This window comes from Coregonus clupeaformis, chromosome 8 (genome assembly GCF_020615455.1).
Source record: "Coregonus clupeaformis isolate EN_2021a chromosome 8, ASM2061545v1, whole genome shotgun sequence".
NCBI lineage: Eukaryota > Metazoa > Chordata > Actinopteri > Salmoniformes > Salmonidae > Coregonus > Coregonus clupeaformis.
Window position 1 is genome coordinate 44,627,311 of NC_059199.1, and position 17,756 is coordinate 44,645,066.

The 17,756-nt window shown below is 42.6% G+C and overlaps 1 protein-coding gene across 1 annotated transcript in view; it reads left to right on the plus strand.

The window, feature by feature from the left end:
* LOC121572543 (gamma-aminobutyric acid type B receptor subunit 2) overlaps positions 1–17,756 on the plus strand; it is a 345,717-nt gene that overhangs the window by 74,318 nt on the left and 253,643 nt on the right. Inside the window, exon 2 of the mRNA XM_045222027.1 lies at positions 8,781–8,918. Within this exon, the coding sequence (XP_045077962.1) occupies positions 8,781–8,918 (138 nt within the window). The remainder of the gene's footprint in view (positions 1–8,780; positions 8,919–17,756) is intronic.

The window sequence follows — 17,756 nt, forward strand, 5'->3', positions numbered from 1 at the left end:
CACTGTCTTAGACTCTGACGTACTGTATGACATTAACTTGATTTGTCGACTACTGGGTTCTAAGGCATATCTGATGCAGAGAGCAGAACTGTACAGTGTCTAAAGATGGGACAGTCAGCCATGATCGTGGAGAGAATGGTTGATTGGTTTTATGAGCACTTGTTCTTCAGACACCTGTCTCCTTCTCTCTCTCTCTCTCTCTCTCTCTCTCACTGTTCATAAACTGAATCCCTCTCCTCTCCATCACTCCATCCACCATTAGCATGTGATTGGGTGGCACCATTAACGTATCCACTTTCTGAGTAGGTTATGATTAATGCCTCTGTGATTGTGCCACCCAATCACATGCTAAATATAGCTGTCAAACACCAAGTTCCACCAAGCTCCCCGCCCAGCCTCCTCCTTTATTTACCGCTCAAAAGCATTGCCTTGTGGGTTGCCTAGGCAATGTGGCGGTGGTCAACGCACCGCCAGCATGCCAGATTGTGTGGCTGTGTGGATGAGTGTTTGACAGAGGTAGAGGGAGAGAGAGAACGAGGGAGAGAGAGCGAGAAAGAGAGAAAGCGGACTGGTCTGCATGTGTTCGACAGCGCTCAAAGCCCCCTCCCCACATCTCTCTCTCTCTTTCTCTCCCTCTCTCTCTGGCACTGTAAATAGCCCCGGCATAGTGGCGGTTAGCCGCTGCTTTGTGACCGTTGAATGGGAGGCTTTTGGCCGTAAGGAATAATGGCTGGGGGCGTAGAGTGAGGTCACATGTCTCGTTCCCGGGGCCAGGAAACCATATTTCATCACAGACCTCATTGGAATGTATGTCTGTTTCATCTGATCTCCTAACTTTATAGCGTTTGAAGATAAACAATAACTAGCGTGCTGTTTACATTTGAAGGATTCACAGGGAAGGATGATGAAGAGCAAAAAGCCATGGAACAGCCGGCTATAGCCCTGTTTGATGGCTTGTGTGAACCACAGAAGCAGTGATATAAAAAAGATTCCTCCTGTTTTTTCAATTGAATGTGTGCTATGCATTCCTTAATGACATGCAGAACAATTATGAGCAGGCAAATCAAGGTTTCAAAAGTCCATATTCAAATAATGATTACATAAAAACATTTGTTCTGGAATTGAAGGATGTATCCTCTAGCTTGTCCTAGTTGTTGTCAAAGACACCTACATTTTAGTCATTTAGCAAATGCTCTTTTCCAAAGCAATTTACGGTAGTGAGTGCATACATTTTCAGACTTTTTCATACGGGTCCCACATGGGAATGGAACCCAGAACCCTGGCGTTGCAAGCGACATGCTCTACCAACTCAGCCACATGGGACTATACACCTAATGGAAATAATCGGTGTTAACATCAAAATCAAATCAAATTTTATTTGTCACATGCGCCTACTACAACAGGTGTAGACCTTACCGTGAAATGCTTACTTACAAGCCCTTAACCAACAATGCAGTTTTAAGAAAATAGAGTTAAGAAAATATTTACTAAATAAACTAAAGTTAAAAAAAAAAGTAACACAATAAAATAACAATAATGAGGCTAGTGGGTGCGGGGGTACAGGTTAGTAGAGGTAATTTGTACATGTAGGTAGGGGTAAAGTGACTATGCATAGATAATAAACAGCGAGTAGCAGCAGTGTAAAATGTAATCTATTACTCCAAATATTGACAGACACTGGGTTTGTGTTTCAGCATAGTAACAAACAGAAAAGCTTATCTTCTGTAGTTTGGCTGCTGGTTGTGAGCAATTGGAGAGAAATAAGAGAGAGGGGGGCAGAGAGAGAGACCAAGACAGAGACAGGTAGAGGTAGAGGGAGAGCGAGAGAGAGAGAATATGCAAATTACAGTTTTTCTCCATTGGTTTGGCTCATTTCTTGAAACAGAAATTACATTCTCAAAACTCTAAGATCATTTGGCAAAACAGTCTTACAGTTCAGCACAACACTATAGCTCACTTGCAAAAGCTCATATCTCTCCTAAAACTGTTCACTCATGCTTCAAAACTAAATTCCTTTCCCATATAAGGAGTCAGTGCCACGAAAATGGCAAAGATCCTTCTCAATTGCTTTGGCTCATTTCTTGAAACAGACCGGACGTTCTCAACACTCTTGGTGCTTTAGCCAAAATAACGTGGATGGTTCGGCACAACACCATGGTTCACCTGCAAAAGCTCATACCTCTCCCAAAACAGTTCACGCATGTGTCAAAACTAAATTTCCTTCTCATTTAAACAGTCAGTGCCCCCAAAATGCTTCGTCCCTTTGGCATTGTGTAAGCACTGCAAGTCAAAATGTTTAGATGTTTTGTCACTATGGCAGAGGACCATTGAAATATCCCTCATGTCCACCTTTCAGTCTTAGCCCAGTCCTTCATTGACAATGGTTACTGTACTGTTTTTTGTCTAGCTAACAGAATACAATTGTGTATAAAACTGAAAAAAAATAAATAGGATTTTAGGGTAAGAGTAGCCTCCAAGGTTTGACATCACACATTGCACTCATACTGCCAAGGAAATTGTAACCATTATCATTCACACACATAAAGTAACTTCCATACATCAGAGTAAAAGAAAATGTATACAGCATAATATACTGTAATATAAACACACAAACAAAAAACAATGAAAATTATATGCAGCCTACAGTGCTGTAAATAAAGCTGGAGTTTCACAACTAACAGTTCTTCACTGGTCGCTGTCCTCACCCTCCTGGCCATCCACACGCTGCTGTCTGTCTGGCCACAGATTCTCGTCCACATCACAGCGTATATTCTCCCTTGCGATGCAACGAGGGAAGAAACGGCGTGCATGTCGCAACCATCCCCTACACTGATCTCCTGTAATATCCTCACACGCAGCGTCCATTGCATGGAGCAGGGACCTCTGATCTTGAGCCCGATGCTCATACACTCTCCACCTCCAAGCGGAGAAATACTCCTCAATAGGATTGAGGAAAGGAGAGTAAGGTGGTAGGAACACCATGACCATCCTTGGATGAGTAGTGAACCAGGCCCTGATGAGCGGGCCACGGTGGAAATTCACATTGTCCCATACAATGACATATTGTGGTAGGTGAGGCCCTACGAGACCGCTCTCTCATTTTCAGGGATCAAATCAACATGAAGGCGGTCCAAGAAGATGAGGAGCTTCTGTGTATTGTATGGGCCAAGACTGGGGATGTGAGTGGCCACACCATTCTCCGATATGGCAGCACACATAGTTATATTGCCCCCTCGCTGGCCTGGGACATCCACCATGGCCCGGTGGCCAATAATATTACGGCCACGTCTTCGGCCCTTGGCCAGGTTGAAGCCAGCTTCATCCACAAACACGAGGATGTGATGGGTCTCGTTTCCTTCCAATGCCATTATTCTCTACAATAGCGTAAAAAAAGAAAACATCAAATCAGTCATACAGAAGAGTCATACACTACAGTTACAGACAATTACATAGGAATGTTCTATGTTCTCCACAAGTTCAATATACTACTGGCCACTACTCCAGTGGTTCCAAACCTGGGGTACATGTACCCCTATGCAGAGGTACTACAGGGGGTATTTGACAGAAAGGAGGGGGGAAATCATCAATGACTAGACTTACTGAAATGTTACAGTAAAACCCACAGTATTAGATAGATTTACATGGGAGGCACTAATTGCAGCTCTTTGACCCCTTTTCTTATTGTATGTTATATTCTTCAAAATAAGGATTATAATGATAATTGCATCATACAGTAAGCTGCAGTTTTTAGGCGAAATGTTGAAGTCAGATAAATCAAATACTTCCATACCTGGATTACCTGGATACACAAATCAGGTAAAGTGGGTACTGAAGCCAAAAAAGTTTGGGAACCACTGCTTAATTGTAAAAATGTTATAATGATGGACAACCAGTAACTGACTTACATGTACATACTGGTACCGCAGCTCTTTCACTCTATCAGAGTTCCTCTCAAATGGTACCCTGTAAATTTGCTTCATTGTCATCTGATGCTTCTTCAATATCCGGTCTATTGTGGAGATGCTTATAGAGTTGACATTTTGGAATATGGCATTGTCTTGTAGGATTGCAGCGCGGATCTGTCTCAATGTGATGGCATTATTTGCCATCACCATGTTACAGATCTCTTGTTCTTGTTGTTCATTGAGAAGTTTTCCTCTGCCACCTGTGCAAGGTTGTCGTCCAATCCTAGATATAGAAGTCAAAGGACAACACTCCATTCGTAATGTATACCTTATGTATTCCTTACAGAATGAGTTACCTATGTAATTGTATTGTTGTTTTACTTACAGTAACTTTACCACAATTCTAATGCATCACTGCACAGTGACTGGAATACTACTGTAAACTGTATCATCAATACTGTAGAAAATAAACTATTCCATAGTTTATTTTCTCCAATGTTTTTCTTGTCATTTTTAGTATCATAACATCCCATTGAGGTAAGATATTACTGTAGGCCTATCACACACACACACTAAATGAATAGGTAAATATGTAAATAAATATATTTCTTGCTCTATGCACAGTGTCCTGTCCTATACAACATATAATTCCATCATTGACTGACTACATACCTGTTTTCCCTGCGAAAGGTTTGGATGATGGAGGAGACTGTTGAGCGAGGCACATTAGGCTGCACTCGGCGACCTGCCTCCGCCATTGTGAGGCCATGGTTGATGACATGGTCTATAATTGTGGCCCGAATTTCATCCGGGACAGCATGGTGTCTTCGTGCTCCTCGGCCTCTTCCCCCTATTCCACCACCACGCACCCTTACTCCTCCTCCTCCTCTTCTTCTTCTTCCTCTTCCTCGAGCAGGCAGTTGCCCTTGTTCATTTACTTGGCCAGGTGCCTCCATGTTCAGAAATTGTACTGGTCCTGCATGGTCAAGCTCTTTACATACATGTTTGGCAGCATTCACAGTCATGGACAGCACCTGTCAGGTAACTAAACATACTGTTTGATTGGTCATCTGAGATGTGTGAAACTCCTCCTTCGTTAGTCAAGTTCTAGTTTCACCTGACTGTCAATTGCTGTAATAAATTTATCAAATGTTCCAAGGGATTCATATATGGTATTCATGGTATTATGTTCTTGACTAATTTTGACAATTGAACAGACTATTGTGCATGTGATGACTTATACAATGAAATGACGCTGACACGTTTTGGAGCGAACAACCATTAGACTGAGAATCAACAATCAGTTTAGATCAACAAGATCTATTCACTTGGAAATTGTGCTAAATGTAGGCTACCTGTACTTAATCATTTGCAAAGATGTACTGAGACATTGAGACATGTACTTAGACATTTGCAATTTGATGAAATGAATGAGAAATTCAATTCTGTTGTGAACAATTGCCAAGTGGTTTGGAGGTTTGTCCATGTAGTTTTGAGAATGTAATTTCTGTTTCAAGAAATGAGCCAAACCAATGGAGAAAAACTGTAATATATATTTTTCTTTTTAAAAGCCCTGCTGTTTTATTCAACCATGTGGACAAGATATTGTATCCCCACTGCGCATAATCACCTCCTCTCTCATTTCACACTAGGCTTTCCACAGTCTTGGTTAACTGAATACATAAGATGTGCCAGTGTATGCACATGTGTGAGCCTTGTGTAGTCCTGGTTATGGGAGTATTATGTTTTATTAACCCAAAATGCAGGAGGAGGAGGAAGATACATACAAAATGTTTTAAACTGTACAAATAGTTTTACCAACAATCAATCAATCAATATTGATATAAATCAGCAACAGTCAATATGCTGTGCAGACATGAGGATGTCGACACACCAAACGATTTGAATATTATACCAGTCACTACAACTCTGTTGCAAGAGGAAACCTGTAGGGACAAAGGAGGCTTTATATATCTGTCTTGTTGATTGATTGATTGAATATATTTGAAGAAGTAGGCTGCTCCAGCCAGAGACAACAACATGATAGAGAATGAAAACACAATAAAGCCTGAAGGCTTATTTCCATTGAGGTCCTCTGTTCGATTTCTCATCCTTGCCACTGAGTCGCACAATGCCGTCTTGGAAGAAAATCTAATTCAGACTTAGATGATTTTACAGTGAGGGAAAAAAGTATTTGATCCCCTGCTGATTTTGTACGTTTGCCCACTGACAAAGACATGATCAGTCTATAATTTTAATGGTAGGTTTATTAGAACAGTGAGAGACAGAATAACAAAAAAATATCCTGAAAAACGCATGTCAAAAATGTTATACATTTATTTGCATTTTAATGAGGGAAATAAGTATTTGACCCCTCTGCAAAACATGACTTAGTACTTGGTGGCAAAACCCTTGTTGGCAATCACAGAGGTCAGACGTTTCTTGTAGTTGGCCACCAGGTTTGCACACATCTCAGGAGGGATTTTGTCCCACTCCTCTTTGCAGATCTTCTCCAAGTCATTAAGGTTTCGAGGCTGACGTTTGGCAACTCGAACCTTCAGCTCCCTCCACAGATTTTCTATGGGATTAAGGTCTGGAGACTGGCTAGGCCACTCCAGGACCTTAATGTTCTCCTTCTTGAGCCACTCCGTTGTTGCCTTGTCCGTGTGTTTTGGGTCATTGTCATGCTGGAATACCCATCCACGACCCATTTTCAATGCCCTGGCTGAGGGAAGGAGGTTCTCACCCAAGATTTGACGGTACATGGCGCCGTCCATTGTCCCTTTGATGCGGTGAAGTTGTCCTGTCCCCTTAGCAGAAACACACCCCCAAAGCATAATGTTTCCACCTCCATGTTTGACAGTGGGGATGGTGTTCTTGGGGTCATAGGCAGCATTCCTCCTCCTCCAAACACGGCGAGTTGATGCCAAAGAGCTCCATTTTGGTCTCATCTGACCACAACACTTTCACCCAGTTCTCCTCTGAATCATTCAGATGTTCATTGGCAAACTTCAGACGGGCCTGTATATGTGCTTTCTTGAGCAGGGGGACCTTGCGGGCGCTGCATGATTTCAGTCCTTCACGGCGTAGTGTGTTACCAATTGTTTTCTCGGTGACTATGGTCCCAGCTGCCTTGAGATCATTGACAAGATGCTCCCGTGTAGTTCTGGACTGATTCCTCACCGTTCTCATGATCATTGTAACTCCACGAGGTGAGATCTTGCATGGAGCCCCAGGCCGAGGGAGATTGACAGTTATTTTGTGTTTCTTCCATTTACGAATAATCGCAAATGTTGTCACCTTGTCACTGTTGTCACCTTCTCACCAAGCTGCTTGGCGATGGTCTTGTAGCCCATTCCAGCCTTGTGTAGGTCTACAATCTTGTCCCTGACATCCTTGGAGAGCTCTTTGGTCTTGGCCATGGTGGAGAGTTTGGAATCTGATTGATTGATTTGCTTCTGTGGACAGGTGTCTTTTATACAGGTAACAAACTGAGATTAGGAGCACTCCCTTTAAGAGTGTGCTCCTAACCTCAGCTTGTTACCTGTATAAAGACACCTGGGAGCCAGAAATCTTTCTGATTGAGAGGGGGTCAAATACTTATTTCCCTCATTAAAATGCAAATCAATTTATAACATTTTTGACATGCGTTTTTCTGGATTTTTTTGTTGTTATTCTGTCTCTCACTGTTCAAATAAACCTACCATTAAAATTATAGACTGATCATTTCTTTGTCAGTGGGCAAACGTACAAAATCAGCAGGGGATCAAATACTTTTTTCCCTCACTGTAACAAGGTGAAACCACCTCACAAGTGGAGCTTCGCTGCGTCAAGGTGGACATCGCCTCAGACTCTATATAAACACAGAAAAACATCCTTCATTGATTGGCAATAATTATGGCCAAGAAGTGTTTACAGCAGATTGGGATATAGTTACAAACTCCGAAAATCACAGCAAAACCATTTAGGGAGCTCATATAGCAATCAATAGACCCATTCCATCTCTCTCTCTCTCTCTCTCTCTCTCTCTCTCTCTCTCTCTCTCTCTCTCTCTCTCTCTCTGTCTCTCTCTCTCTCTCTCTCTCTCTCGCCTATCTCCTGCAGTTCTACAGAGCTAAGAGCGTTGCCATAGTGATGTGAGATGGCTGCATTCTGCAGTAGTAGCAGTGGGATGGCCTCTCTCTCTCTCTCTCTCTCTCTCTCTCTCTCTCTCTCTCGATTGTACTCACATATTGTATAACAATGTATTGCAATGCTACATATTCACATACAGTACAAAATGTTACAGGTGTGCATTACATAACTATAGGAGCCTCATATATTTGTAGCGTATTTGTAGGCTTCATGTGCCTCACATAATTATATGAACACTTTCCCTGAACTCCAAGGGTGCCGTCCAAATGGCACTCTATTCCCTATGTAGTGCACTACTTTTGACCAGAGCCCCTTTGAGCCCTGGTCAAAAGTAGGGCACTATATAGGGAATAGGGTGCCATTTTGGAACACATACCCATACTGCTGTGCTACTGTAAGAGGTGTGCAGTACAGAACATAATTAAATCTGTGCTTTCACTTTTGCGTGCCAGCCACATCCCACCCCAAAATAGCCCAGAAAAGTGTTATGCAGCTTTTAAACTTTTTTTTTTCTCTCTCTCTCTCTCTCTCTCTCTCTCTCTCTCTCTCTCTCTCTCTCTCTCTCTCTCTCTCTCTCTCTCTCTCTCTCTCTCTCTCTCTCTCTCTCTCTCTCTCTCTCTCTCTCTCTCTCTCTCTCTCTCTCTCTCTCTCTCTCTCTCTCTCTCTCTCGCTCTCTCTCTCTCTCTCTCTCTCTCTCTCTCTCTCTCTCACCCCCCAAACCTCCACTCTCTCCCCATGCAGTGTGACAACGCCAAGGGATTGAGGGCCTTCTTCGATGCCATATGCTATGGACCCAAACACCTGATGATATTTGGAGGGGTGTGTCCGTCCGTGACGTCCATCATTGCTGAGTCACTGGAGGGGTGGAACCTGGTGCAGGTAGGAACTACAGTCTGGTTATTATGAGGAGGAGGGTTGATCTGTTCTGGCTGGGATTTACAAAAGCAAAGAAGAAAGACAATGTGTGTGTGTGTTTGTGTGTGTGCTTGAGGTGGGAACCGCAGTGACAGGACATGCGGTTTGCTAATTGATTCATTTGTTCGTTTGTGAGTGGCTGAGTCCATAGTCTTATGGTGCTGTAGCTGAGGTCTCTGAGAGGTCCTAACTCATGGATTAATCCTTCATTAGCCTCACCAGAGTAAATGGCTAATTGGTATGGCTTTAATCCGGGAGAATCCTTATCCATTTCAGAAACCAAAAGATGGGAGGAAAACTGAGGAAATTTTAAGTCAAAGTCTCAAATAGTACCCTATACCCTTTATAGTGCACTACTTTTGACCAGAGCCCTATAGGCCCTGGTCAAAAGTAGTGTACTACATAGGGAATAGGGTGCCATTTGGGACATAAACTACATTATAGGCCTATAACAGATTAACTTAACTGTATTTATTATCAGTGGCTTGCCTTTTATTTGCCTATATCACTAGGCTATATTATAGTGATTGAATGTACAGTACTGTACTGAAGAAAATCCAATTTGGCGTTACGAGAGGGATACATGCTTAGATATGTTGAGTCATTGGTAGAGCATGGAGCATGGTGCTTGTAACGCCAGGGTAGTGGGTTCGATCCCCGGGACCACCCATACGTAAAAATGTATGCGCACATGACTGTAAGTCGCTTTGGATAAAAGCGTCTGCTAAATGGCATATTATTATTATTATTATTAGATTTCATGAAAGACTCATATGACTTAGATATGCATAGAAATATGATCTGGAGGCTATCTGGCCAAAGCTGAAATGAGAGAAGCCAGTTTTCTCCGGTGGGGGTTATCTTCATTTATACCATGGCATTGTTAAATACTCCTTTCTGATTGGCTTGAAGGGCATTCTAGAGCGTGCATTTTTTCCCTATAACGCACAGTAGAATTCAATGGCTAAGTATGAGAAAAGGCAGCATTCCATGCCATACGGTAAACTGTTGGCCTCTTGAGTTATTATGTACACTGTCTCTCTCTCATGGTACTCTGTTGGTATTGCACTATAAAGGAGAAATTGTGCTTCTCTCAATTTCCATTCGCTGACTAAAATGCCTGAACAAGTGATCATATAGATAAGAAGGCTAGCACGTACTTCGGCTATGCAGCGGAGATCGTACAACTCAAGTGACTCTACCTTGAACTGAATGTCACCCAGACAGTTATTGTATCAGGGAGCAGTTCATTCTTTTGGATCCTGTCAGGTCGCAGTATTTGGAAAGGGAGGCTGCAGAGCAGATATAGAAATTGGAAAATAATATATGCCAGAGGAACTTGGGTTCTATTTCAGCTTCCTCTATTTCCTTGTACATTCGGTAACCAGGTGAAAAGTTGGAGAAATAAGTGGTTCTTTCAAAATTGTAATAAGTTGAAAAGAAAAGACAGGATACTGACAGTTTTCTGTTCAGAAAGATGCTTATCCCACTCGCTTTCTTTCTCCCCTTCTCTCTCTCCCTCTCTATCTCTCTCTCCCCCTCTCTCGCTCTCTCCCCCTCTCTCGCTCTCTCCCCCTCTCGCCCCCTCCCCCCTCTCTCTCTCTCTCTCTCTCTCTCTCTCTCTCTCTCTCTCTCTCTCGCTCTCTCTCTCTCTCTCTCTCGCTCTCGCTCTCGCTCTCTCTCTCTCTCTCTCTCTCTCGCTCTGTTAGCTGTTAGGTTGGTATTAGACGTGTGTAGGACTGGTGCTAATCTTCTTCTCTAAAACAGATGCCTCAGGTGCACAGTATGGGTGTATCCCAAATGGCACCCTATTCCCTATATAGTGCACTACTTTTGGCCAGGGCCCATAGGGTAAGTAGTGCACTATATAGGGAATAGGGTGCCATTTGGGGCGGTCCCTCTTTCCCTGGAGTATCATAGCAGTGGACCAGTGGGCCCACTCCAGCTCTCTAACCTCACAGCTTGACTTCACATCAGTTTGATCTGAAAAAACCCATTCAAGAGCCTCCGGATTACATGATGGAAAGTGATTGTGGGGGAATGAGAGAGAAGTGAATGGGTTGCAAAATCACTGAGATTGCATCTTTAAAAAGGAGTGCTTAAAGTGAAAGAGGTATGAGGAGAATCCAGGACTACGTCCCATAGGACACCCTATTCCCTACATAGTGCACTACTTTTGAGCAGGACCCTCTGGTCAAATGTGGTGCACTACGTAGGAAATACGGTGCCATTTGGGACACAGCCCATAAGAATCCAGCCTTCTGCTATATGTAGTGTTGCCACAAGCGAGGCTCTGTTTTCTCTGGTGTAAGAGACAGACGGAGTGGAAAGGCATTTTCTTTAATTACCGGCTGAGACTGAATTAACTATTAACGACACCGCAGGAAAACAGATTCCTCAAATCTCGTCCATAATGCATGTCCAAAAAAAGTGTCCGTTTAAAAGCTGTAATTGTTAGGACACACTACGGTGGTGCACTTTGAACATGATCCAATTACATGGAATCCTGTAGAGTTATTCCAGAGTGAGACGGCCATGTTGACCGTTGAGGCCATCCGGAAATGAAACATTGAACGGAGCAGGGTGACGTTGCCCCTAGACACTGAGCTGGGGTCAGTTTTGCATTTTCCCCACTAACGGTTGAGGTTAGGATTCGGGGAGAGGATCAAGGGATCAGGGAGAGAAAGCTGGTGAGGGAGGGGAAGCTAGATCAGTACCTAGGGGAACTTCAACCTGGAAACCCTGTGGTTTCATACAGTTATTATAAATAAGCTACGTTCTATGCTGGTCCCTTTGCAGATCTAAATTGTGCTGGGATAGCTGCCTCTCTCTCCATCTCCCTCTCTGGGCCCATTGATTTTCATCTGTCTCCCAGTGGAGGGAAGCAGATAGGAACATGGCCCGTGCTGCCTGGCTCCAAGCTGCAGACGTAGGCTAGTGCGTTGGGCCCTGACGTCAGAAGCCAGCGGGAGGTGCATTACTTTCCATCTCTGATCTATATGCATCAGCCTCGTACGCCCTCTGTGAGGAGAGAGGGAGCGAGGAAGAACACGTTTGGGAAGTTTTATGGTATATTATATAGGAATGGAAACATATTGATCGTTGTTATATCATGGATAAAGGGAAATGAAGAAGATTCAGGGGGCTTATTCTACTTTTGAAGTCAGGTGTTTTGTAGGAAGATATGCAGATTTCCATATGGTTTCTAATGTGCTGCCCTGTAGAAGCACATCATTTTCCTATAAAAAGGAGAGACATCTAGACAGTATTTAGACAGTGTCTATTAGCGACTACTCTGGATACAGAACAGGAATTCCTGGGAAATGTTTTATTAAACAAAATATTAATTTATATAGGTGTAAAAATAGATTTTTAATCAGGGAAGTGTTTCTTAATGAACTACAGTATAAGCTTTGAGGTGTTCAAAGCAGAACACCCCCCCCAACACACACACGTGTATGGATGCGTGCACACATACACAGCACTCCCCACACACACACACACACACATACACTCACGGTGTTGCAGCACCGTGATCAGTTTGCAGGCACCATCTGCCATTGGATTTATATAACTACTGATCCGCAAGCAGCTCTCTCGCTCACATCCTGATTGTGACTCACATCCCTCGGTGTTGTTGGAAATACAGGCGCATCATTACCTCTCCTCTCTGCTAAGCACCTAGTACTCTTTTTAGCTGTGTTGTGTAACTTACAGTTGGCTATGTGGTGAGAATGACTGAAAGCAAATTGAATGGAAGATAAGAATGCTATGAGGGCGAATAGACAGATTGTAAATGAGGGATGGAGAAGGATGGAGGGATAGATGGAGAGGACAGCAGGCTTTGAGAATTGGCTGAGAGAGAGAGAGAGAGAGAGAGAGAGAGAGAGAGAGAGAGAGAGAGAGAGAGAGAGAGAGAGAGAGAGAGAGAGAGAGAGAGAGAGAGAGAGAGAGAGAGAGAGAGAGAGAGAGAGAGAGAGAGAGAGAGAGAGAGAAAGAGAGAAATAGAGAAATAGAGAAAGAGAGAGAGGGCGGTAGGCTTCGAGCAATGGCTGAGAGAGAGGGGGAGGGAGAAGGTGAGGGAGAGAAAGTGATAGAGAGACAAACACACACAGAGCGAGAGAAAGAGAGCGAGAGAGAGAGAAGGAAAGAGGGTGAGAGATAAGGAGAGCTGTGTGTTGACACGCCTGCTCTCGTCAAAATTATAGCTGATCGCAATTTGTTGTTATCTTTTTCACTTTGCAAAACAATTCTTGGCGACCGTCTTGATAGAGGATTAAACAGGCAAGCTCCTCTCAACACTTAATTTAGAGAAAAACGATTGGCTTTCCCTTAAAACACTTCTGGCACCAAGAATCTCGGTGGCCGGCAGCCTGGTCCAAGACTGCATATACGAACCTTCCCTTCTGCCTGCTCTATCGATTCATAGTTTCTCCTCCGCAGAATGGCTGAGAGTGGTTCATTGTCTTCAAGCACGCTTTCGATTCTGTCTTAATGGCTCATTGAGTGCTAAGAAATGCCCTCATAGAATCTGGCGACCTCTCAGGTGCCAATTAGATATATCGGTAGAGGAGTCGCTGTTCATTTTCAGCCGCGTCGACAGTGTAATGAAAAATGATGCTCCTTGGGAAAAAAAAGACACGGAGCACATTTTAACTAGAAATTTATATTTTTACTGTAAAGTGTTGTCTGTTATAAGTAGGCTTATTTTTTGGCCTACTCCATGTTCTCTACTTTTGACAACGTTGTGACAATTCACTCAGCCCTCCACTGTCAGATTACGTCTCAAGGGAGTCATCCCAAATTGCACCCAATTCCTTATATAGCGCACCACTTTTGACAAGGGCTCAAAGGACTCTGAGCAAAAGTATTGCACTATGGAGGGAATAGGGTGTCATTTATATTCGGAACCCAGCCTTGATAAAACAGCACTGAAAGATGACAGCCACAGATGATGAAGATGGAAAAACAACAACACACAACAGAATCGGTTACAAGGCATTCTGGGTAAGTGGTGAGAGCATCAAGGAAGTCATATGTATATATGAGAGGTGTTTCTCTCCCAGTGCCAGTATTGATCGTAGCTGCTTCATTAAGCCGGACAATTTAGAGACGAGTGTCACGCCCTGACCTATAGAACTCTAGTTAGTTTGGTCAGGGTGTGCATGTTTAGTTTCTATGTTATGTTTTCTATGTTTACTTTCTAGGTGTTGTATTTCTATGTTTGGCCGGGTGTGATTCCCAATCAGAGACAGCTGTCGCTCGTTGTCTCTGATTGGGGATCATACTTAGGCAGCCTGTTTGCATTCATTAGTTGTGGGGGGGGGGGGTGGGTGTAATATAGCAGAGTGGGTTCCAGAGAGAGGGCAGTGAGTGGCCACCCTCGGCTCGGTCACTCAGTCTGTGTGAGTCAGAACAGGACATGACCGTGTGGAGAAGAGAGGCTGGGTGATTTAACACAGGCAATTAGTGAGTTTTATACTGTCTTAATGCTCCCGATCACCACCCAGAGGATATACAGGACGTAGAGAGAGGGAATAAAACATTTGCTGTTACAGTTTCTTGAAGCAGACTTCAAATGTCTGTGAATTTGGCATCATTTACAGTCACTCTGTATGTGTTGTATCCATCTCACTCTCCCAGCGGTCACCAGAATTTACAGGAAATTCCGTAATGAGCTAATTAGCAACGTTTTGCACAAATACTGCTAAATAGGATGGTGCCATCACGAGTGTTACAGTTACACCTTCCATACAAACATGTGTATGTGAAATCTCATTTACACTCAATAGGAATTATAGAGGAATGGAATGTTTTTCCAAGGAAAAGAAAAGTCCATGGAATTTGAGGGATTTTTTTTCTCTGCTGAAAACACCAAAAGGAAAAGCCTCCCCTGTTGGGTTGACAGATCCCCTTGACAGATCCCCGTTCTATTTTTGGTCTGAAAGCCGTATTGAAATGGAATAGAAGATGAATGAACAATGAGAATTCCACACAGAGATCTTGGCTCTAATATCTTGTTTTTGTTGGAAAAGAAAAGAAAATCAGGACAACATACAGTAGTTGGATGTGTTCCTGACACCCCTAAACGATAAACTAACAAGTTCCTGACACCCCTAACAACGATAAACTAACAAGTTCCTGACACCCCTAACAACGATAAACTAACAAGTTCCTGACACCCCTAACAACGATAAACTAACAAGTTCCAGACACCCCTAACAACGATAAACTAACAAGTTCCAGACACCCCTAATAACGCTAAACTAACAAGTTCCAGACACCCCTAATAACACTAAACTAACAAGTTCCAGACACCCCTAATAACACTAAACTAACAAGTTCCAGACACCCCTAATAACACTAAACTAACAAGTTCCAGACACCCCTAATAACTCTAAACTAACAAGGTCCAGACACCCCTAATACCGATAAACTAACAAGTTCCAGACACCCCTAATAACTCTAAACTAACAAGGTCCAGACACCCCTAATAATGCTAAACTAACAAGTTCCAGACTGTCACGATCGTTATGTGAAGCGGACCAAGGCGCAGCGTGATAGGCGTACATATTTTATTGAACGTACTCACACGAACAAAAACAACAAACCAAACAATACGTGAAGTCCTAGGTTAATAACACAAACCTATACGGATCAAGATCCCACAAATGACAAGTGCACAACAGGCTGCCTAAGTATGGTTCCCAATCAGAGACAACAAGACACAGCTGCCTCCGATTGGGAACCACCCCGGCCAACACAGAAACACACAATATAGAAAAGAACACATAGAAAACAAAACATAGACACTACACATATAAACTAACACCCTGGCTCAACATATAAGAGTCCCCAGAGCCAGGGCGTGACACAGACACCCCAATAACACTAAACTAACAAGTTCCAGACACCTCTAATAACGATAAACTAACAAGTTCCAGACACCCCAATAACACTAAACTAACAAGTTCCAGACACCCCTAATACCGATAAACTAACTAGGAACGCTAAACTCTGTGCTTGTTTTGATATACAACTTCTATATACCCCCCAAAATTCTTGTTTTTCCTCTCACTTTTGGAGCTTTTCCTTTGAGAAGCCTTATTTAGATCATACTCTGTCCTCATTTACTTCTGGGGGAAAATAAGCTTTGAAACAAGGAAATCCAATGATACATTGAATTCGTAATTCATTCCTTTCCAAAATTAATTTCCTTCAATTAAAAAACTCTGATGCGTTTAGATCCTGTCAGGGATTATATTCTCATTGATGCTCATTGGGCTCTGGTCAAAAGATGTGGACTTTCCAGAATGTGAAACGTTGAAAGGATCCAATTGAAATGAGGTTGTTGATGATGCAACAAGAAGAAGTCACAGCCTACTGTCTCCCTCTTCCATGACAGATAGAGAGGGAGGAGAGAGAAACAGAGAGAGGGAGAGAATGAGAGAGAAAGAGGAGGGAGAGCTTTGTTTTTGCAACACGGGTGGTGTAGTTAAAACACCTTGAATGAGTCTGAGAATTACCACTGTTTCCACAACACATTAGCAATGGGCTGTTTAGATCACAGGCATTATCGTGTGTGTGTGTGTGCGACACAATCAGGGAGATGTCAGGGATACAATTAATTCCGCACTGCTAATGCAAATTAGGATCTCCGCTCCTCTCGGCACTGCAGGGCGAGGCGGGAAACAACCCTCTCTCCTGTGAGAACAGGTATATTTAGAACTCAGTTTTAGATGTGTATCACCACGAGTTTTGTCATTTATCTAGTTCAGTTTTGTCATTTATCTAGTTCAGTTTTGGCATTTATCTAGTTCAGTTTTGGCATTTATCTAGTTCATTGGATTTATTGACATATATTGAAACCCTTATATAAGAGACTTTATGTCAAGACTATCATAGATTGAATGGATAAAATACAAATGGATTAATATGCAGGAAACATATGTGAGATGTACTATTATAGCTGTACTTTCATCTTTTCATCTCAATATGACAATCCCCTTTCAATATAACAGGTTAATAAAATCTACATGGCTATCATTGAAATCAGCCAGTTGGAAGATCTATTGAAAAGTGAAAAAACAAGGGTGTGTTTTGAGGGCAGTCAGACATGAAAGACCAGGCCCATGAAAATAAACCGCTTTTGGAGATTGAAGCTCTAGATCGATAAAAGCCAGTTTAACTGTCTAAAGCAGCTCACTAATATCTGTAACTTAAACTCCCATTCAGTGAGAGAGGGTGAATGAGAGGTGGAGATATAGAGGGGGAGCTTAATTGTATCATAAAGGAGTATCCTCCTTTCTCTCTCTCCCTCTCTTTCTCTCTCTCCCCTCTCTCTCGGGTCTCCTGTGCACAGCAAGGCTGTGTTATCCTGCTGAGCTTAAGGTATAGTCTTCTTGCTCTATCTACAGTGCATTTGGAAAGTATTCAGACCCTTTACTTTTTCCACATTTTGTTACTTTACAGCCTTATTCTAAAATTGATTAAATTATTATTTTTTCTCATCAATTTACACAAAATACCCCATAATGACAAAGCGAAAACAGGTTTTTAGAATTTTTGCTAATTTATTAAAAAACAGAAATTCATTATTTAGATAAGTATTCAGACCCTTTGCTATGAGACTCGAAATTGAGCTCAGGTGCATCCTGTTTCCATTGATCATCCTTGAGATGTTTCTACAACCTGATTGGAGTCCACCTGTGGTAAATTCAATTGATTGGACATGATTTGGAAAGGCACACACCTGTCTATATAAGGTCCCACAGTTGACAGTGCATGTCAGAGCAAAAACCA